This window comes from Neofelis nebulosa, chromosome 13 (assembly GCF_028018385.1).
Source record: "Neofelis nebulosa isolate mNeoNeb1 chromosome 13, mNeoNeb1.pri, whole genome shotgun sequence".
Taxonomy (NCBI): domain Eukaryota; kingdom Metazoa; phylum Chordata; class Mammalia; order Carnivora; family Felidae; genus Neofelis; species Neofelis nebulosa.
The window spans coordinates 75507338-75531529 of record NC_080794.1 but is presented as its reverse complement, the minus strand read 5'-3'; the positions used below and the strand labels follow the sequence as shown (position 1 = coordinate 75531529).

General features: G+C 35.9%; 1 protein-coding gene across 1 annotated transcript in view; it reads right to left on the bottom strand.

The window, feature by feature from the left end:
* NHLRC2 (NHL repeat containing 2) overlaps positions 1–24192 on the bottom strand; it is a 55497-nt gene that overhangs the window by 18879 nt on the left and 12426 nt on the right. Inside the window, exons 3-5 of the mRNA XM_058697848.1 lie at positions 16939–17394; positions 15014–15135; positions 6574–6703 (exon numbers count right to left, since the gene is read on the bottom strand). Of these exons, the coding sequence (XP_058553831.1) occupies positions 6574–6703; positions 15014–15135; positions 16939–17394 (708 nt within the window). The remainder of the gene's footprint in view (positions 1–6573; positions 6704–15013; positions 15136–16938; positions 17395–24192) is intronic.

Genomic DNA, 24192 nt, shown 5'->3' with positions numbered 1-24192 from the left:
CCAAGAGAAATCAATGTCAGCAGACATGTGTCTCTAGAAATGTTACAGAAGTTCTCCAGACTAAAGCAGTATTATTCCAGAAGGACACTTGGGATTCTAAGAAAAAGTTTTGAGAACAGTTTGGCAGTTTCTTATAAAATGACACATACACTTCCATATGACCTAGCAATTTCAATCACTAAGCATCTGCCCAAGAGAACTAAGTACAAATGTCCACATAAAAACCTGTACACAAATGTTTACAGAGGCTTTAATCCTAATTGCCATAAACGAGAGCCATCCGAAGTGTCTATCAACTAGCGAATAAACAATGTGTGGTACGGCCGTACAATGGAATACTACTTAAAAATAAAAAAGAACAAACAGCTGATACAAGCAACAACAGGGATGAGTGTCGAAAGCTTTATGCTAAATAGAAAAAGGAACAAGAAATAGAACACTGTTGGTAGCTGGAATAGGTGGTAGAGTAGTGGGAAGGATACTGAGCACAGGGTCACAAGAACTTTCTGGGATGATGGAAATATTCTCTGTCTTGATTGTAGTAATGGTTAAAGACCGTATGTTTGTCAAAAATCACAGGGCTTAAACCTAATAAGGGTGAATGCCACTTTTATAAATTGTATCTCATTAACCTGACTTAAAAAAAATCTTATAAATACAAAGTCAATGTGATAATAAACACTCTTCTCTCAAATTTTAAATAGAAAACAACTGGTTTTATTTTACCAAAATAAAAACACATTAGTCCCACTGTATAAAATTTACTCCTCAAAAAAAAAAAAAAAAAATCTCTCAACTGATTATCTTAGAGGATGTTTTTTATGGTATTTCATAGCATATTAATGGAAGTCAGGGAAGTATATTATCTATGCACATAAGTACCAACACTGTAGATTTTTTAGCATACTAAACAGTTGGATTTCAATCATTAAGAACAGCTAAATTATATCTAGGGAAAATGCTGATTAAAGGGCCAACGAAGGTTAATGGGATTCGGGCACACTGTCCTTTCCATAAATTATTCTAAATCAGGTAAAGTCCAAAGTACTTAGAGAGCAGCAGGGGTTTTGACCTTTATGATAAAAAAAAATCTCTTAGAAACATGGCACAGATTCTGAAAAAATATGAATTTGTTGTACTTATTATTTTTAGTGCATTATGAAACTCTGACTATATTTTGAGTGATAAAAAATGAACAAAGATGAAACAATCTCTTTTGTAAAAATAATTTTATGTTATTTTTATGCTTTTATTACTGTAATGGCATGATTAGGCTAAATATTCAGTCACTATTTAAAATACATATGTACGTACATATACACATTACATGTATATTTAAAACGATCAGAGGTATTTCAAGTACCTCCCTAATCTCTTGAAGTATTATTAACTGGGTCTCTTGGTAAGACGTATATTCAATTGTGTATTCGTCCTCAGTATTTTACATTCTCTTAACCTAATCTATTTTGTTTTTTTTTTAAGTTCAATTTTTAATTAAGTATACATTCACATGGACACAGGTTGTACATTCAAATGGATACATGTTATATACAAAGTTTAATATCTAAAAATCCATGAGCACACCAAGTTCAAGAAAAAGAATATTATTTGAAAACCTCATGCATCCTTCTATAATCATATCCCCTCCTCCTCCCACAAAGAACCACTAGTCTAAAAATTTGTGTTTTTCGTTCTCTTCTTTTACTTTTTAATTTTTCCATGTCTGGATGGATCTCTTGGTTGTACAGATGACCCTCGAAAACAGGTCTGAAGTACATGAGTATACCTGTACGCAGACTTTTTATCAATACAGTATAGTACTGTAGTTGTATTTTCTCTTATGATTTTCTTGACATTTTCTTTTCTCTAGCTTACTTTATTGTAAGAATACAGTATATAGGGGACTCCTGGGTGGTTCAGCCTGACTCTTGATTTCGGCTCAGGTCTTTATCTCATGGTTCATTTAGAGCCCCAGATCCGGTTCTGTGGAGCCTGCTTGGATTCTCTGTCTTCCTCACTCTCTGCTCCTCCCCTACTCACGCTCTCTCAAAACTAAATAAACATTAAAAAAATAACACAGTATATTACACATATACAAAATACGTGTTAATCAACTTTATGTTGTCGGTAAGGCTTCTGATCAAGAGTATGCTATTAGTAGTCAAGGTTTTGGGGAGGCAGAGTTACATGCAGATTTTTTTTTACTGCAAGGGGGTCAGTGCCCCTACCCCCTGCACTGTTCAAAGGCCAATTGTATAGTCTTGCTTTCCTATTCAACTTTCTATAAAAGAAATCTAATGTGGGTCTTTTCTGTAACTTGATTTTTTTTACTCAGTAGATGCCAGATACTTGTCCATGCTGCCAGGCATAGCTGTGTTGTGGTCCATTTTTGCACTACGGAGCAGCCTGATATATGAAGATATTACAACACCTAATCTACATTTCATGTTTCCCTTCTGAAAATTCCATCCTCTTTCAAATTCCTAACTATGGTAGAATTTCAGATATATCCTTTTAAAATATTAAAAAAATTTATGTGTTTACAAGAACAATTTTTCTCAGTCAGTCCCTTTCAAGTTGCATTTAATTACACATCTGTTTAAACCAGTTGTACAATTACATAATTTATATATGATCCAATTAAATATGAATGCAAATGGAAAGTTATTTTTATGAAAACAAAGTTGAATACTTTGGGAAGACTTAATGAAAGTAGCTAAGCCAAATTGTTGTTGAACTAAGTGTAGAAAGACTACTGAAAAGAATAGGTTAAAAAAATTTCAGCCCTCAGATTTCCTTGCAGGGGTTTCAAAATTCTCATCACACTTTAAAGAAACCAAAACAATATATTTAGAGTGGTTCAAGACTATCAGGGGCCACGTAAAGAAAAGGCTGTAGTCCTACATCAAAAGATTGGCTAAAAATGTACATTTATAGTTCTTAAAAGAAAGCATTTTTACTTTTATGATTCCCAGATTTAAAAGATTTTTTTTTTTTTTCCGGGGCACCTGGGTGGCCGAGTCGGTTGAGCACCTGACTTCAGCTCAGGTCATGATCTATAGTTTGTGAGTTCAAGCCCCGCATTGGGCTCTGTGCTCACAGCTTGCTCAGAGCCTGAAGCCTGCTTCAAATTCTGTATCTCCTTCTCTCTCTCTGACCCTCCCCCGCTCATGCTCTGTCTCTGTCTCTCAAAAATAAATAAGTGTACAGGGTCCCTGGGTGGCTCAGTTGGTTAGGCGTCCGACTTCAGCTCAGGTCATGATCTCAGTTTGTGGGGTTTGAGCCCCGCATCAGGCTCTGTGCCGACAACTCAGAACCTGGAGCCTGCTTTGGATTCTGTGTCTCCCTCTCTCTCTCTCTGCCCCTCCCCTGCTCATGCTCTGTCTCTGTCTCAAAAAAATAATAAAAACATTTTTTAAAAAATTTAAAAAATAATAACTGTTTAAAAAAAATTAAAAAGATTTTTTTCCTACATGGATCAATTATCATAGTGAATCACTTCAGTAATGGATTCTACTCATTTACTTCTGCTTTTATTTCCACAAAGGATTCAGGTAGCTGACAAAGAAATAAACACTAATAAATAAATTTGAAATAAGGAAATTGAAGCAATAGGTAAACAGGGTAGAAAAAAATGCAACTGTACGGATATTGAAAAATGAATGTCATGTTTCCATTATATTTTGCTCAATAATTTGTCTCTAAGTTTTCTGGTAATCAATACAACAAAGCAAATACAATCAGTTACAATATTCAAATTATCAAGGAGCTTAAACTTCATACTTAGGAAAAAAATAATATAGGGATCAGAAAAAAATTCTCTAGTAGAGAAATTTATAAGGTAATGATTGAATTACAGCAAATCTCTATAGTAAAAACAGTACAAGTCCCATAGGGCCGTGTTTTGATGAATACACAGTGTGAAACACATATGCACACATATAGATATAAATGAATGTGACATGTTTATGCGTCAATATATTTTTTAATGAATGACAGAATCCCAAAATACAGTTTAGTAAAAACAATTGTAAGAACAAATATCCTATGATCCAATTTCCCCATACTCTGACAATATACATCAATCCAGGAGATTAGATTTTAGAGTAACTTAAAGCAGTGGCTCTTAAAAGGTTTCCTGGGGAACATACAACTTTGAAATTCTGACCAATTCCTCCAAATTTATAGAGTTTCTGGGAAGTTTAAGTACCTCAAAAAGCCTAACCAGGAATGCCTGGAGTATATGACCCAAGGTTAAAAACTCTTGGACTAGAGTAGTCATTGTGATTATAGGTCCTTCATATAATGCTTGAAAACCATTTTCTCTTAGTATTTTGAAGGGTGTTAAGCTTAAGTGCATTTAAGATTACTCGTCTTGCCAAGTACCTGGAGTGAAGCTATTTTAAGCTGTAAGTGAAACGCAGAGCCATATGCTCTTAATGATCCGTTGAGCTAAGGTAGGACTCACTTCCTTTACTGAGAACTGAGCTTAATAAAGACATACATCTCAGCACATCAGTCCAGGTGGAAGCCAAGAGGGTACTTGTCTCTAGAGCCAAGATTTTCCTTAGAAAGCAGTTTGGATGCATTCTCAGTAGGAAATAAACAACCAGAGATTCCATGCCATAATGTGTGAAAAACTTTTAGCCTAGATTTAAGTACTCCTTGGCTACTTAAATATAGTATCTGGTAAAGTATATCCTGTTTTTAAGCAATGTAAGTTCTAATTTATGTGACAGACTGAATTACTCATCTTGGTTCATCCACACACACCCTTACCATGGCCTCGCTGTAGGCAAAATGCAATTCCCATCCCATGACTTTGAGCTCAGTTATGTGATTTGCTTAATAACAGTAGGTAGGCAGATATGACATGAGCAAGGGCTTAAAATGTATGTACTGGGCTTACACTCTTGTGCTTCTGCCTTTTGCCAAAAGAATATGTCTCAGACAGCTACTGGTCCAAGGAGGACGAGAAACAAATGGAGCAGATCTACACCCAAGAAACAGCCTGGAACCAAGCCCAGGCCGAGCCTTGATCGGCTGAACCCCAAACCTATACGTGAGTGAGAAATAAAGGTTCAGGTTTGTAGGAGTTTGGGGATGATTTCTTATGAAGTGTTACTGTGGCAATTACTAACAGGCACAGTAAATACAAGTCGTAAATTGCAAAATAGCAACATCAGTAACTGAACTGCTATACAGACTACAGCTTTAAATCACTCGGGACTTACACACTAGGGGAGAAAATTTCTTTTTTCTCCGTGAGGGAGGTGACAGCACACCAAAGTAGCAATTCTCACCCACTTTGACTAGTTTACCGAGAGAGATGTTTCCCGACCGGTTTTCTATCTCTAAGATTTATGTTCAAAGAGCTCAGTAGTGTATCCAAGGCAAAGAGGCAGGAGCAACAGAGGAGTCCTGTTAGGGATGAATATTTTTAACCTTGAAATTATTTAGAATTGGGGGTGCGTGGTGACACAAAGAAGACTGTAGCTGGTTTCACTACGGTTTTAAAATTCTCTGCATATAATATGACCCCTCATTGCTTGCACCTGGGACACACTCTTCCCTCTCCCTTCCCAACCCCTTCCTTCTCCCTTTGAGCCTCTAAAACCCTCATGATTACTGGGGCACAGAGTTCCAAAAATAAAATTCTCAAAAGTAACTTACACGAAATACCTAAGTAATTATTAAGTGCAGCAGTACCAGTTCATTCAACTATTCTGTGAATAGTGAAAGCTTTATAAAGTTAATCACAATGGAAAAAATTAAGGTCTTTGAATTATAAACACATTAACATAATAGGAAATTACCTCAAATGCAAAGCCATTAAACTAAACTGGTGCTTAGTCACTCTATAAAGATATTCAGATCATACAAACCATTTAGTTCCTAATACCATCTTCAACGGATTCTACTAACTTTCTTTATTCATTACTCTGGTTTTAGATGTGTAGACAACTATCTCAGTATCACTGAGGGTCAATGAAAAATAAGGGTATGAATGTTTCTAGATTACTTTTTAGTCAATTAATACAGGTAATAAAGATTAGAAAGATAATATAAATCTCATTCATTCAATACCAACATAATTCAGTAATTTTTTTAATTGCCCAAAAGGAGCTATCACGTTTCAATACAAATTTTAATACTCTAAAAAAGGCAGTATCACTTCTTGATTTCTTTCCGAATGAAGAGTAAATAAAAAGGGCATTGTTAAACAGCATGGTTCATGAATAATCATTTGAACTTCTGAAACTACAATCTTTCAAATTTAAGAATATTCAGAACTGTATTAACTGGAAACTGCAGCTAAGCTGAAATCTGTTAACATTAGAGTAATACATCGTCTATCGTATGTATAAAATACAACATGTAAGCAGGTAATGTTATATATAACAGTATATACTGCTGGCCTTAGTTTTAAATTAACAAACACCACCACAGGTAATAAAAGTCTAAACTAACTAGCAATTAGAATTAATCCCAATGAATGTCCCCAGAATATCTTAAAAATGTTACATGTATTAAGCAAAGTTTACTTATATTTAATATTGAAAGTTTACATACCTGATGTCCCAAAAACCACATCCCAGGGGGAACTAATGGGCTGTTCTTCTCCTTTAGCTCCACCTTCTTTATCTGTACCTTGAATCCCAATGCCAGCTACAGTGCTCACCATCTCAGCTTCTAGGTCAATCTACAGAAATTGACACCTGTTTTATGCAGTGCATGTTACTTTTGTTTTGTTTTCCTTTTGTTACATGAGGACTTCCAGTAGAACACACAGAAAGGTTTTGCAACACAAAGTCTTTAAAAAAAAAAAAGGCTAATCAAGTACAGTATAGGGTGAGCTTGTTATTCAAATGTACAAAACTCTGTCCTTTTCATTCCCCACCCCCCTTTCCCCTCCCCATCCTCATCATAGCCTCTACTGGTATTGACCTCATCTTAACTGCTACTGATCTCACCTTAACTATAAAGTATGTTAGAAGAAAGTGTAATTCCAAATTTCAAAGCAAAATCTGGAAAAATGCATGTTTCTCTCTTTTTCTTTTTGAGAGAGAACATGTGTGTGCAAGTGGGGGAGGGGCAGAAGGAGAGGGAGAGGGAGAGGGAGAGGGAGAGGGAGAGGGAGAGGGAGGGAGAGGGAAAGGGAGAGGGAGGGAGAGAGAGAGAGGGAGGGAGGGAGGGAGGGAGGGAGGGAGAGAGAGAGAGAGAATGAATCCCAAGTAGGCTCCACACCCAGTACAGAGATCATGACCATGATAGGTCATGATTGTGACCATGAGATCATGACCTGAGCCAAAAATCAGAGTTGGACACTTAAATGACTAAGCCACCCAGGAGCCCTAAAAAATGCATGTTTCTTAAAGTTAAATATATGTATTTCAGTTATGCTTGGCTAGTAATTGACAAAAATAGAGCTTAACATGTGCCAGGCACTAGTCCAAGAGTCATCCATTTGTCCATCCTCATAATAATCCTATGATTTGTGATTTTGATTAATATTGAGGATACTGAGGCATAGATCATAAAGCAGGTTTCCCAAGATCACACAGCTAGTAAATCGAGGATCTCGGATTTGAACCCAGGCAGTTCTAGCTCTACTATACTGCCTCTATTTTATCAACTGAAAAACTAATGATTTCTGAAAAAAAAAACCAACAACAAAAACCCTTCGGTTTCATCTCCTGAGATCCTTCCCCCAACATCTCACCACGAAAACTGTCAAACAAACATAAAAGTTGAAAGAATTTTATTGCAAACATCTGTACACCCACCACCTACTATCAACATGTCACTTACTTGCTTTATCACACAGTTTATGGAGCTATCAATCCTTCAACCCATTTATACCTTTTGACACATTTCAAAGTAAACTGTAAACAACAGTACACAGGCTCTAAATATCCCGGCTTGTTTATCATTGGTAAGAGGTCCATATTTTTCCAGTTCCCTTTTCTTTTTTGAGGCAAAACTTACAATGAAATGCAAAGATCTTAAGGTATCATTCAATGACTTCTCATAAATGCATAAAACTGTGTACCTTAATTTACATAAAGATGCAGAATGTTATCTTCACTCCAATAAGTCCCCTTATGCCTCCATCCAGTTAATCCTGCCCCCAGAGACAAACAGTATTGTTTTTTTCATCATAGATGAGTTGTATCTCTTCTAAGATCTCAGCTAAACAGAATCAAACTATATGGACTCTATTGTGTGAGGCTTCTTTCACTTAACAGGTTTCTGAGATTTATTCATATATAAGTAGTTTGTTCCTGTTTATCGCTGAACAGTATTCCATCATAGGAATATGCCACAGTTCATTTGTTTATTTTCCTACTGATGGACACCTGGGTTATTTCTAGTTTGGGGCCTTCAAATAGAGTTGCTCTCAATATTCTCATATGAGCCTTTTGGTGAACTTGTGTTTTCACTTCTCTTATGTACATACACAGGACTAAAATTGCTGTTATAGGGCAGGTACAGGGTAAGTATAAAAAACAAACAAAAAACTTCCAGAAGGATTTTTTTTCCAGTGGTCTATTCCTTTGTATTCCCACCAACAACATATGAAAGTTCCAAATGCTCCACATCCTTGCCTGTTGTCAGTCTTTTTAATTTTAGCCATTATAGCGTTGCATTGTGGTTTCAGTTTACATTTCCTTTTTAACCCATGATGTTGATCACTTTATGTGTTTGTGGCCATTCTTATCTCCTCTAATGTAAATTATAATGAAAAGTTTTAAATTTATCATTTTTTTTGATTATTGTTTCTGTGTCCTGTATTTGAGAAACTTTTGCCTACCTGCAAGTCATGAAGACATTTTCATGTTTTCTTCTAAAAGCTTTATAATTTTAGCATTTACATTTATGTCTGTGGTGCATCCTGAACTGATGCTTGTATATGATGTGTAAGGTAGGGGTCATGTTTCTCTTTTCCCCCATATGAGTATCTAGTTGTTCAAGTATAATATGCTGAAATGACTTTCCTTTCTCCCTTGACTGCTTTGATGCTTTTTAAAAAATCAAATAACTGTGTATGTATGAGCTTCCAAAAGCTCCATTCTTTTTTACTGATCTACACATCTATCCTTTTAGAAGTATCACACTGTCCTGATTAGTGTAACATTACAGTAAGTCTTTAAATCAGAGAAGTGTATCTTTTAACTTTGTTTATCCAAGACTGTTTTAGATATAATAAATACTTTGTTTTGCACCTCCATATAAGTATTGGAATCCACTTGTCGATATCTTAAATAAACAAATAGAAGCACCTGATGAGTTTTGACTGAGATTACATTGAACTCACAGATCAATTTGGAGAGAATGGACATCTTACTATTGAGCCTTCTAATCCAATATTGGATTAATTTTTCTCAGCAATGTTATAATTTAAAACATCTAGGTCTCATGTTTTTGTTAAATTTATTCTATGTGTTTTGTTTTTTGTTTAGTACTATAAATAGAATTAAAAAATTCCAATCCAATTGATTACTAGAATACAAAAATATTGATCTTTTTATACTGAGATTGTATTCCACAGCATTCCTAATTTCTATTTGTCCGAGTAGTATTTTCAGAGATTTCTTAAATTTTCTATCACATCATTGGCAAATAAAGTCAGTTGTTGTTCTTCCTTTTTGGCCAGTATGCTTTTTCTCTTTCTTGCTTTATTACAGTGACTAGTACCTCCAGTATAATTTTTAACAGGTGTAGTGAGAATGGGGATCCTTGCCTCATTCCCAATCTTGGAAGGAAAGCATTCTATATTTTGCATGGAGTATAGCTATAAGCTTTTTGTAGATGCCCTTCATCATATTAAGGACATTCACTTCCATTTCAAGTTTATTGCAATTTTATCATCAATAGAAAAACATTTAACACCTAACCTAGCAAAACAACAGTATGGTTAGTATCTTTTATTCTGTTATTATAGCAAATTACACTGATTTAATTAAGTGGTAGCCTCTCACATTTTTAGTGGCTGTTCTATAATCTCTTGAAATTGTAAGGAATATTCACCACTGTAACCTTATCCATATTTTTACTGAACCCAATCTGCAAAAATACAATAGGCAGTTAGGGATAGGCCCTCGAAATACATCTTGATTTAAGAAATGTATCAAAAACTGATGTGATATTCAAAGAATTCCTCTTATAAAAATCTTGTTACAGAGGCGTTTTAATGAATATTCAAAAACTGTTAATTCCTATGTTAGACAAATGATTCCAAAAAATAGAAAAAGAGTAAAAACTAATTGGCTCATTTGATGAAGTTAGTGCGACTCTGGTTCTAAAATCAGGTGAGAACAGTGTAAGAAAATAGAGCCGTTTAATTTATGAACATGAATTTTAAAATATTAAAATTTAACTTGGGATAATCAAATCCAAATTGACTTTTTAAAAAAAAAAAATTCGTGATTAGGTAAGATTTATTCCAGAAATAAAAAGATGATCAAATGTCAAAAATCTCTTAATTCATCACATCAAGACACTAAGGGCAAAAACTATATAATTATTTCAATAAATGTAGAAAATGCATTCGATAAAATCATATAACAAAATAATTCTTAGTAACTAGGAATAGAAAGTTTAACTTCATTAACAATTTTATTTCCCAAAGTTATAGAAAATATTAAATTTCTGGAGACAATGTCCTCCTTTTAAGGTATGAGCATGACAAGAGACCCACTATCACTGCTAATGTTTAAAGGCAACTGAGGTTCTTGCCAGCAATTAAAATTTTTTTAAATGTTTACTTATTTTTGAGAGAGAGAGAGAGAGAGAGAGAAAGAGAAAGAGCATGAGTGGGGTAGGGGCAGAGAGGGAGGGAGACACAGAATCTGAAGCAGGCTCCAGGCTCTGAGCTGTCAGCACAGAGCCCAACACGGGGCTCGAACCCATGAGCTGTGAGATCATGACCTGAGCCGATGTTGGACGCTGAGCCACCCAGGTACCCTTTGCCAGCAATATAATAAAAGAAAACAAGATATGTATAAACAAGAAGGGAAAAGATAAAAGTGCATCTGTTTTTGCAGGCAACATCATCATTTATATGAAAAACAAATAAGGTTTTACAGAATGGATGAGCTAATCCTAAAATTCATATGGAATTGCAAGGGACTCAGAACAGCTACACCAATGTTGAAAAAAGAAGAAAGCGGGAGAAGTCCTACTTCCTGATTTCAAAACTTATTAGAAGTTATAGCAATCAAAACAGTGTGGTATAGGCACAAGAAATGATATATAGGTCAATGGAACAGACTTGAAAGTTCAGAAATAAACCCATGTATGTATGAATAATTATTTTCTACAAGGTTGCCAAAACTATTCAATGGAGAAAGAACAGTCTCTTCAATACATGATTCTGGGATAACTGGATATTCATACTCAGAAGAATGAAGTTGGACCTCTACTTCACTCCACATACAAAAAATAAATTCAAAATGCAGCAAAGACTGAACTGTAAGAGCTGTAACTATAAAACTCTCAGAAGAAAACAGGAGTAAATCTTCATGATCTTGGATTTGGAAATGTAATCTTACATATGACACCAAAAGCCTAAGCAATTAAAAAAAATTGGGAATCCTCAAATTTAAAACTTCTGTACATCAAAAGATGTGATTAAGAAAGTGAAAAGACAACCCAGAGAATTTGAGAAGTATTTGAAAAATCACATATCCAATAAGGGATCTGTAACAGAATATATAAAGAACTCTTACAACTCAATAATAAAAAACACAACCCAATTAAAAAAACTGGTAAAGAATCTGAATAGACACTTCTCAAAGGAAGATATAAAACCAGTCCATAAAGATGGGAACAGATGCTTGACATCTTTACTCATTAGGGAAATAATTATCATTGTGGTTTTGAGAGACCACATTACACTTAGTAGGAAGGCTAGAATTTAAAAAGTGGAACAAATAATGGTGAAGATATGGAAAAATCAGAACCCACGTGTAAAATGGTACTGCAACTATGGAAAAATGTAGCAGTTTCTTAAGAAGTTAAACATGAAATATAAAACATATAACACAATAATTCCATTACTTAGATATCTACCCAAGAGAAATGAAAATGTATGTCCACACAGAATTTTTACACAAGTTCAAAACAGCCAAATATTGGAAACACACTAAATGTCAATAAACTGTTGGACAGACAAAATGTGGCACATAGCTATACAATGGAATGCTATTCAGCAATACAAAGGAAGAAACTAATGATCCGCTGCACCAGAGATGAATTTAAAACATTACTCAATTTAAAAAGCCAGGCACAAGAGACCATATATTTTATGATTCCATTTCTATGAAATGTTCGAAAGAGGCAAATTTATAGATAGAAAGTAGATTAAGCTGGGCATAAAAACAGGGATGAACTGTAATTGGGCATGAGGGTTCTTGGCGGGGGGGGATGAAAATGTTCTAAAAACAATTTATGGTTATGGTTGTACAATTTGTTAAATCTCCTAAAAGTTCTTCAATTATATACTTGAAATAAGTGCTATGTAAAATATATCACAATACAGTTAGACAACACACAAACATTACATGTTTTACAAGGTCATACACAAATAGAAAAGGTATAAATAGGTACAAATAGAAAGGTATGAATTGAACATACCAGAATGTCTGGCTACAGGTGTTTTTATATAGGGGAATAACAGGAGAATGAGACTGGGCTAAAAAGGAGTTTATAAATTACTAAATGAATTATTCTAAACAAGTGTCAGATCTGCATGAAACAATGATGTCTGAGAAATATGAATGTATGATCAACCCTCTGTAAATGAGGTCTTAAAAGTATAGTAAATATTTTTATATACTTATAAAAATAAAGGAAGAAATAATAATTCCACCTCATTTTTTTGGGGAGACACTAAACTAAATAATTTACAAATAACTTTATGTAACCTAAATTTATTGTGATTATGCTACTTAAAAAATATTTGAAATGCAGTGAATACTCCCAAACTCATTAAGTTCTAAGGCAAGAGATAGAACAGAATTTAAAAAAGACAAGTACACCCTGAATGCTGTGGGCTAAGTATCCTACTGCTTCAGCACCTTGTTAGCTATCCGGGACACTACAGAGTTATACAAACATACAACCCTGAAAAGACAATGATAAAGAAACATTGACCTTTACGGACTTAGTAACAACAGAAAACCACATTTTCCCTAAAGTGGGAAATCAGGACATACCATGAAATCATGAGTCCTACGAAAAGGTCTGCCTAAAATAGGCTTCTTGGTCAAATAAATTTAGAACCAATTCACAGATATCCCCCTACTAACGTATTCACAATATATTAACATATTAAAGTCTCTAAGAACAAAGTCTGCAAGACTTTCAAAGGATAAATCTGCTTTAATTTGCAAATCCACAAAATCCTTGCCTCATATGTTTTCGTATTAAGAGGAAGATACATTAGAAAATGCTTCATTAAATATGTTATTTGCTCAAAAATGCATTCAACAACTATCTATTGAACACCTACTATGGGCCAGACCTTGTTCTAGGTGCTTAAAATTTCAGGAGTAAAAACTTTCATGCTTTCATGGAAATTTACCTTGTAATGGTATTACAGGTTCTATCCATGTTGTTTTCCTATTATATGAAGTGATAATATTGTCAAATGGGCACAAATATCAAAAGGGAGAAAAAGTGAGAAAAGCAAGGAAGTATCTGAAACAATGTGTTTACACAGGATGGGTGAGATGAACTTAGTTACTTATTTTCTAAATAGACAGCAACTTAAAGACCAATGGATTATAGCCAAAATATTCACTCACATGAAATGTTTAAAATAACTAGGCACTTGTACAATGGGATACTATGCAGTCATATCATTCATATGACTAACACGGAAAACAAATTTAAGGAAACTGCAGAAGAGGGGCGCCTGGGTGGCTCAGTCGGTTGAGTGTCAGACTCTTGATTTCAGTTCGGGTCATGATCTCAGGGTTGTGGGATCAAGCCCTGCGTTGGGCTGCATGTTGAGCATGGAGACTGCTTAAAATTCCCTCTCTCCTCCTGCCTCTCCCCCTCTCCCCGACTCATGCTCTCTAAAATAATAATTTAAGAAACCACAGAACATTATTTACATACAATATGCCTCATTTGTTTAAAAAAGGATTCTCTAGAGACATTTATTTTTATTTTCTTAATTTTTATTTTAGAGAAGGAACATGGTGGGGGAGGGGCAGGGAGCGAGATGGCGGGGAGAGGGGTGGGGAAGAATCTTAAGCAGTCTCCTTGCTCAGCACTCAGCCAGCCCAACATGAGGCTCGATCTCACGACATTGGGATCATGCCCTGAACAGAAATCAAGAGTTGGGACACTCAAGCAACTGAACCACCCAGGCATCCCTAGAGGCAGTCTTTTAAATGCAAATTTATTTGTATAGGACAGAAAAAAAATCACTGAAAAGACAAAAATTTTAACAATGGGGAAGCTAAAATAGATGGTATGAGCCTTTTTATGTATTTTTTAAATACATTTTTAAGCGTATTCATTTTTAAAAAGCAAGACCATATATAACTTTTATAATGAAATAAAACAAATTTTAAGATTGACTTACATGTATTTCTGGGCAAAGCATAAAAGGTGAAGGGAGGTGGGAGTGGTATGATTTTTCTTCTAGGTTTGAGAAAATTTAACTGAAAAAAGGAGAAAGCACTGCTCTGTCAACAGTGGTTAGGAAAATACTTCAAAATGAGGAGCTTTTAGGTGATTAGCTACTTTGAAACGAAAGGATAAACAACAACAACAAAAGGACTTGATCGGCAGGTTAATCCGGGACAGCTACAGGCTAAGACACAGAAAAACAAGACCCCCAAGAAAAAAACTAAAGCAAGTACCTCTGAAAAAAGCTGCATAAAGAGGACTTGAGGTGTTTAAGCATTATCCTCTCATTTCAAATATTTAATGTAGCAAGTAAATACCAGTTTTTCTAATTAGAAGTATTAAAACTGTATTTAAAATTGAAACTTACCTTTCTTATAAGGTGGTTTTCCGTATCTGCCACATATATGATATTATTCCTTATGGCTACCCCCTGTGGTGAATTAAAAGTTGACTCTGAAAATACTCCATCTTTTCTTCCAGGGTTGGGTCCTAAAAGACAAGATAGCCACAGGACAAATTTTTTCCTCTTAAAAAGTTATCCCAAATTAACCCCCCACCCCCATTTGTTTTTCTTTGTTTCCTTTCTTTTTCTTGCACCTATATTAGGAAGATGGATATAAACTAGACCTATTATGGTAATCATTTAAAAAAAATTTTTTTTATGTTTATTTATTTTTGAGAGAGAGACAGAGTGTGAGTGGGGGAGGAGCAGAGAGAGAGGGAGACACAGAATCTGAAGCAGGCTCCAGGCTCTGAGCTGTCAGCATAGAGCCCAATGCGGGGCTTGAACTCACGAACCGTGAGATCATGACCCGAGCTGAAGTCAGACGCTTACCGACTGAGCCACCCAGGCGCCCCTCATGGTAATCATTTTTCATAACATATGTAAATCAAACCTCAATGAAGAAAGAAAAACAGTATTTAGAGCTGGGATTTTAATATAAATAGCACGATACTTTTACCTAAAGTCTAGTGTTTCCCAAGATCTATTTTTCTTAGGAGTAAGTTTTGCTAATGACAGGGCTTACTGAACAATGGTCACTAGTGCACATTAGTAGCATATATCAGAAGGGAATATTTCTATTTTTTATTATTTTTTTAAGTTTATTTATTTATTAGGCGCCTGGGTGGCTCAGTCGGTTAAGTGTCCAATTTTGGCCCAGGTCATGATCTCACGGTTTGTGGGTTTGAGCTCCGTGTAGGGCTTGGAGCTTATAGCTCAGAGTCTCTTTGGATCCTCTGTCTCCCTCTCTCTCTAACCCTCACCTGCTCACACATGCCCTCTTTCTAAAATAAACATTTAAAAAAAATAAGAAGTTTAGGGGTGCCTGGGTGGCTCAGTCAGTTGAGCCTCCGACTTTGGCTGAGATCATGATCTTGTGGTTTGTGAGTTCAAGCCCTGCATCAGGCTCTCCACTGACAGCACAGAGTCTGCTTGGAATTCTCATTCTCTTATTCTCTTTCTCTCTTTCTCTCTTCCTCTCTCTCTCCCCCCCCAACCCCCCTCCCAAAATAAATAAATATTTTTCTGTCAAAATAAATAAAGTTAAAAAAAAATCTGTTAAACCACAACTAACCAGTATTTCCTAAGTGTATCTGGCCACAGAATTCTTTTGAAGAACTATTGTAGAATAATTATTAATTTATCACAAGATAACATTATTCCTAAAAACATGTTTGGGAACGGTAGCTTGCTGCTGATTTCTCCGTTTAACAAAGCAGAATATTCATTTACACTATTTTGAAAATTATTATAGAATTAAAAACTTTTTAACCATTTAAATTACACCTATTATAACTAATAATTTTTGAGCAACAGTTCTCATAAGTGCCTGTCTTAAACCCAAACATCAAGTTGCCCAAACAAAAGAAACACAAAATAAAGAACTCTAACAAAAATGAAAAAGAAGAAATGTGAAAACTTAAGGAGCTAAGGGAACAATATCTAAGCATACTAAGAATAGCACCAGGGCTTAGAGTAAGACTAGTTTATTTGCATTAGGAATGCAGGAACCCCTACTTTATGGACTAATGCTGTATATGCTACTAAAGCAGAATTGCAAAGAGATGAATTATTTTTCTCTTTGACTATTACATTATTAGATGTCAATTTAGTCTGGATAAATATGATAAGAATGTACTTAACAGATTTTATTAACTATGTAGATGTACTGGGCCCATTTTAGATCTAAAACCAGGGAGATATATTTCAATACATTTCCTTGAGCTGTTTTTTTTTTTTTTTTTTTACTATAAAATATACTACATATCATAATTAGAAGCAAACTTTACCTCCAATGCTGTACTGAATTTGCCCATTCTTCAGGACGACCAAAATTCTATGATGTCCAGTGTCTGCTATTACCAATCTATTAGAAACATGGTCTACCGTTACTTTGCCAGGAAACAGCAATGGTGAAGGTGGCAAAGAATCTTTATAGAGTTTTATTTCAATTTTATTATTTCTGATCTGTCCCCTGTCTTTATAATACTTTAAAGCTATTGAAGTATATAAAAATAATTTATCTTTGTGTCCCTCTCCAATTAAAGAAAATAACATATTTCCACGAGGTCCAAGTATGACCAAAGTTGGCCAGCAGGAGACTTCTAGTTCTTGCCAAAGGCTGGCATCTGCATCATTAACCACAGGGTGAGTGATGTTGTATCGAAGAACGGCGCTCTTAATGTTATCCAGGACTTTTTCATTTGGGAACTTAGCCGAGTGAACACCAACAATCAGAAGACCGTCTAAATGGGAAAAAATGTAAGTTAAACATTATGAAGTAATCAAGTCTGAAAGTCACCATCTGTACATTAGATTATGGGTCATTAATAAACAGTCCAGAGATGAAAAAAAAAAGGCAGAACTAAAAGTGTCTTCTTCAATTGCATTTAAACACACGTATAAAAAAATTAACACTCAAATATCATGACAATCTTGATAACTACATAAAAATGAATACGATCAAAATCACATGGCTATTTCAGGATTACACCTCTTTGTGTCCTTTATCTAGACAAAGTTTTAAAAAACACATTAATTTCTTATGAAGATACTGAGATACTGTTATTTTTTCTCCAACTATTATAAGCCCCTTTGAAATTCATAGTGACTATGACTGCTTTTTGTTAATATTTATTGTCACATTATCCTCTTAGATTTTTCTGGCCTACCCACATTACAAATTAACAGAACAACTATAAGCAAGATGTTTCTATAATATTAAGGTCTTTGATTTATTTAAAATTCCCATTATGTGGTTCCTAGAACAAGCCTTAATTGAAGATAGCAGAAAAAAAAAAAAAAGGAAAAAGTGTTCAGCTGGATTCAGAGAAAAAACTCAACACTGACTACAGAGGTAATACAATCTCCCAACACACTCCTCAAAATCTATGCACATCAGCATGAAGAAGAAATAAACCCACACAAACTGGCAGGTGTAATTTCCTAACAGACCATCCTTCCATTTGCAACTATTAAATCCCAACAAAAACACAGACATCACACAGGTACACATACCCTCATCCCCGCTTGAGGACAGAAAAAAGTAAACAAAAGCAGGCAGATTGTTGGGGGGTGGGGGCATTTCAAAACTTGGAAAACCAAACCATTAAGGGGAGTTTCCAGTTTTATTTTCCCCTTCATGGCTTGGCATTGAAGGTGGACCCCGGTTTGGGAGCAACGCAGGTGGCTAAGACCATGGAAACCCCTTTCTGGCCCAAGGAGCCAGGGAAACTGGAGAGGGTGGGGGAAACCCCAAGGGGAAGAGAGCTGGAGAAGGTGACTCCCCATTTCTGAGAATGAACACTCACAAGTCTCGGCCTGACTCCTCAACTATACACATGTGAGGCAGCCCTACAACAGTACAGCAAGGCTTAAAGAACCGAGAAGTGGATTGCTGGGCTGATGAAAGGAGACACAGAGCCGATGGAAGAAGAGACGGAAGTTTGAGTTTGCACCAACAAAGTTGAATGCCTACAAAAACAACTGACAGATACCAGCTCCAAAATGAAGCAGAAGTTTGAATTAGTAGACAAAACACCATAAAGGAACTCTAACTATGCTCCTTGAGGGAAAGAAAAGCACACTTGAGGGGCATGTGGGTGGCTCTGTTGGTTGGGCGTCCAACTCTTGATCTCAGCTCAGGTCATGATCCCCAGGGTTGTAAGACTGAGTTCCAAGTTGGGCTCTGAGCTAAGTGTGGAGTCTGCTTAAGATATTCTCTCTTTCCCCCCTCTGCCAGTCTCCTCCATTCTCACCTGCTATCTCTAAAAAAAAAAGAAAAAAGAAAAACACACTTGACATGAATGAAAAAATAGGAAATAAAAATAGAAAAAAGAACTAAATGAAAATTTCAGAACTCAAAAATACCATATTTAAAATAAATTCACTGGATGAGCTCAATGGCAAAAAAGAGATGACAGAGAAAAGAGTCAGTAAACCTAAAAATAGCTCAACGGGAAATTATCCAATCTAAGGAGCACAAAGAAAGAAGACTGAAGAACAAAAATGAACAGAACCTCAGGGACCTGTGAAACAGTTTTAAATGATCTAACGTATGTGGACTTGGAATCACAGGAGGAGAAGACAAAAAGATTGGGGCAGAAAAAATATTTGAAAAATGCCAAAACTTCCAAAATTCATCTGAAGATATAAATTTACAGAAAACCCAGAAATGGACTCACAGCTATATGGCCAACTACTCTTTGACAAAGCAGGAAAGAATACCCAAAGGAAAAAAAGAGTCTCTTCAACAAATGGTGTTGAGAAAACTGGACAGCAACATGTAGAAAAATGAAACAGGACCACTTTCTTACACCATACCCAAAAATAAATTCAAAATGGATGAAAGACCGAAATGTCAGTTAGGAAACCATCAAATTCTTAGAGAACACAGGCAGAAACCTCTCTGACCTCAGCCAGGGCAACTTCTTACTAGACAGGTCACTAAAGGCAAGGGAAAGAAAAACAAACGTGAACTATTGCGACTTCATCAAAAGCTTCTGCACAGTGAAGTAAACAATCAACAAAATTAAAAGGCAGCCTAAAGAATGGGAGAAGATATTTACAAACAACACATCCGATAAATGGTTAGTATCCAAAATCTATAGAGAACTTATCAAATCCCAAAAACAAACAACTGAGTTAAGAAATGGGCAAAAGTCATGAATAGACACTTTTCCAAAGAAGACATCCAGATGGCTAACAGACATACGAAAAGATGCTCAATATCACTCGTCATCAGAGAAATACGAATCAAAACCACAATGAGACACCACCTCACCACTGCCCAAATGGCTAAAATTAACAACACAAGAAACAACAGGTACTGGCAAGGATGTGGACGGAGAAAGGGGAGCCCTCTTGCACTGTTGGTTGGAATGTAAACTGGTGCAGTCACTCTGGAGAACAATGTAGAGGTTCCTCAAAAAACTAAAAATAGAACTACCCTACCATCCAGCAATTGCACTATTAGGTATCTACCCAAAGGATACATAAATACAGATTCGAAAGGGTACATGCACCCCAATGTTGACAGAATCATTATCAACAATAGCCAAACTATGGAGGGAGTCCAAATGCCCCTCAACTGATTAATAAAGAAGATGTGGTATTTATATACAATGGAATATTACTCAGCCACCAAAAAGAATAAAATCTTGCCATTTATAACAATGTGGATGGAGCTAGAATGTATTAAGTGAAATAAGTCAATCAGAGAAAGAAATACTATATGATTTCACTCATATGTGGAAACAAAACAGATTAACATACGGGAAGGGTAGAAAAAAAGAAAAGAGGGGAACAAACCACAAGAGACTCTTAATGATAGGGAACAAACTGAGGGTTGTTGGAGGGAAGTGAGTGGGAGATGGGCTAGATGGGGGATGGGTATTAAGGAGGGCACTAGTTGTTAAATACAAGTGATGAACCACTGAATTCTACTCCCAAAAGTTTTTGCACTGTATGTTAACTAAATAAAATTTAAATTAAAAAAATAAAATAAATGTACAGAATTCAAGAAATTCACTCTAAATAGGATAAATTAAAAGAAAATCATGTTAAGACATAATCTCTGAAAACCAAAGATTAAAAAATAACCTCACAAACATTTTAAAAGAAGATACACAAAACCAACCCAATGATCGGTGGTTAGAGACTGGGAAGAAGGGGGGTAGGGAAGAGTGGGAAAAATTATACACTTAAAATATGTGCAGTTTACTATGTGTCAATTATGCCACAATAAAGTTCTGAAAAAAAAAAAATAGCATGAGCTCTGGAGTCAGGCTCCCTATAATCAAATTCTGGCTTTACCACTTGCTGAATTACTTAATCCAATTAAGGCATTTAGCACAGTACCTTTTATACATTATAAAAGCTCAATGAATGTTTGCTATTATTTATTTAAAGTTGTAAATACAAGGACACCCGGGCGGCTGAGTCGGGTCGGTTGAGTGCCCAACTTCGGCTCAGGTCATGATCTCAAGGTTCGGGAGTTAAAGCCCCGCATTGGGCTCTCTGCGGTCAACAAAGAGCCTGCTCCGGATCCTCTGTCCCCTCTCTCTGCGCCCCACCCCCATACTTGCTCTGTCTCCCTCAAAAATAAAAACATGAAAAAAAATAAAGTTGTAAGTACAAAGATAACCAATGAAACAACTTTTTCTAACTAAAGCAATTAGTAACATAGCAAAGAAAATACATCATGTTAAGAAAAACAAAGAAAACCTAATATATATAATGATTATGCACAATGATAAGTAAATATGAATGGGCTTAACTAAAAAAAAAAATTCGGGGGGGCACTTGGATGGCTCAGTTGGTTAAGTTTGCAACTTCGGCTCAGGTCATGATCTCGCGGTCCATGAGTCCGAGCCCACGCTGGGCTCTGTGCTGACAGCTCGGAGCCTGGAGCCTGCTACAGATTGTGTGTCTCCCTTTCTGCCTCTCTCATATTCACACACTCTCTCAAAAAAAATTTAAAAAAAAAAATTTTTTTTTTTCAACGTTTTTTATTTATTTTTGGGACAGAGAGAGACAGAGCATGAACGGGGAAGGGGCAGAGAGAGAGGGAGACACACAGAATTGGAAACAGGCTCCAGGCTCCGAGCCATCAGCCCAGAGCCTGACGCGGGGCTCGAACTCACAGACCGCGAGATTGTGACCTGGCTGAAGTCGGACGCTTAACCGACTGCGCCACCCAGGCGCCCCCCAAATTTTTTTTTTTAAAAGAAAAAAAAAAGAAAATGTACTGTTGCCTTGCTTTGTGTGTTATTCATATAAAGTCTGTCCTAATTTCCATGTTTTTGAAAGTCACTGTTTTTCCTGGAGGCCCTGAAGATATTTTTTAAACATCTTTAAAATGTAATAGTTTAAAGTAAGATACTTCTTGGGCTGTTCTGTGTCAATTTTCTCTGGTATCTGATAGTACCTTTCAACATGTAGATTCAAGGTTTCTTTTATTGCCAGAGCATTTTCTTGGATTCTAATTTTACGTATTAGTTTTGGTCAGTTGTTTTGATTGATTTTTCTTCAGTCTCCAAGTAGCCTTATGTTGGATCTCTTCTGCTTGTCTTTCATTTCAATCATTTCCTCTATTTTTACTTCTTTAGCTTATTTTCATTCTCTAGGTTTGTTCTTCTCCCCTTATTTAAATGCCCCTTATTACATTTTTATTTGAATTTACTGCCCCTTAGGCACCTTGTAATTTAGTCTTCGTTTCTAAAATAACTTGGACTTTTTCCTTCTATTTCTTTTCTGAGTTCGATCAACACTCCTTACCTCTTGCATTGGGGGGGGGGGGTGCATTTCCATTCTTAGTTTCTGAATTTTTAAAAACATTTTTTATTTTTGAGAGACAGGTTGCGAGCAGAGGAGGGGCAGAGAAAGAGGGAGACACAGAATCCGAAGCAGGCTCCAGGCTTTGAGCTGTCAGCACAGAGCCCAACACAGGGCTCGAACCCACAAACCACGAGATCATGACTTGAGCTGAAGTCGGAGGCTTAACCTACTGAGCCACCCAGGAACCCCTTCATTTGTGAATTTCTGGTTCAAGATCTTTTAAAATTATTCTTAAACGCTGTTTGAGGATGTGTAATTCAATATGGAGGATTGTGTTACAGTTTTTTTGTGATCATTAGGAATGTTCATCAGCACTTCAACTCTAACTTAACATTTTCAGCTTTTTACAATTTTATATGGATGTGATCTTTTTAATATTCCCACCCATTTTGTGGACAGGGCTCCTAGATTGAGAGTACACTTTTCTGACAGTTCCCTTTCTCTGTGCAGTTTCATTTTTGGATAGCATTGTTGCAAGAAGGGGTTGATGTGTATTTTCTCTCTTTTTTTTTTTCCCTGCAAGATCCTCAACATTTTGGTTTTGTTTTTTGGGTTATTTTGTTTGTTTGTTTGTTTGTTTAAGTAGAGGATCTTCAAGGGGAAACCCCATCTCTAGGTCTGATTCCCTCCAAGAGGCAATGCTGCTCTGAGCCTTCTGTTCTTAGGCCCAAACTCTTTCAAGAGCTGGTGCTATGATCCAAACATGTGTTCAGTATTTTGCACTTAGTGGTGGAGTTTCTCTTTCTACTGGTAAGGGGGTTACTCTGTGCTTAGCCCAAGACCTCTAAACCACTCTCCTTTTTTTCATTGAGTCTTTTTTTCCCCATGGAGTCTTTTCAAATTCCCCCCGTCCCTGTTCTAGCACCTGCAGGCTTGCAGCAAGAGGACCTTTAATGGAATTCAGTTTATTTCTCAACTTACAGGTAGTGTGAAAGCATGATATGCTCGGTCTTCTAGTATTGCTGAAGGCACGATCAAGTGTGGTTTTGTTTATTCTCCTTGTTTTTATGTTTGAGGGAGAGGAAAAGATAAGTGGGGAGATTCAAAATTAGGTGGCCTCCATTCTCCTCCAAAACCAGAAATGGGAGAGAGAGATTTCGTTTTTCAACATCAGGTATATTGAGATATAATTTACTTGAATTTGTTCCTCAATACTTTGTTAATTGGTTAAATAAAATATAACTAAACCCTAAAAACAGCCTGTTACTTAATGGAGAAAAATAGTAAGTATTTCCAAATAAGATAAAGAACAAGGCAAAGATGCCCACTGTCTACTACTATTAAATAATGAATGGGGGGGGGGGGTATTAGCCAACAAAATTAGACAAATCGATTACAGACATAAGATTTGGAAAATTTCTTTGCAAATAACATAGCATGTTAGGGGAACCTCAGAGAATCAATTACAAAACTAAACAAAATAGTAAAAGATTTAGGAACCAGAACAAAATTAACAACAACAAAAAAGAATACAAAATTAACATAAAAATCAACAGCTTTTATATACCTACACAATAGCCAGTTGGGAGTATAGAATGGTAGACAAAACCCCACTTACAATAAATAGCCACAAAGACAAGAAAAGATTTTCAAACACATTCTAAACTGTAATTTAAAACTACATCAAGGGGTACCTGGCTGGCTCAGTACAGTATGCAACTCTTGATCTTAGGATCATAAGTTTGAGTCCCATGTTGGGTGTAGAG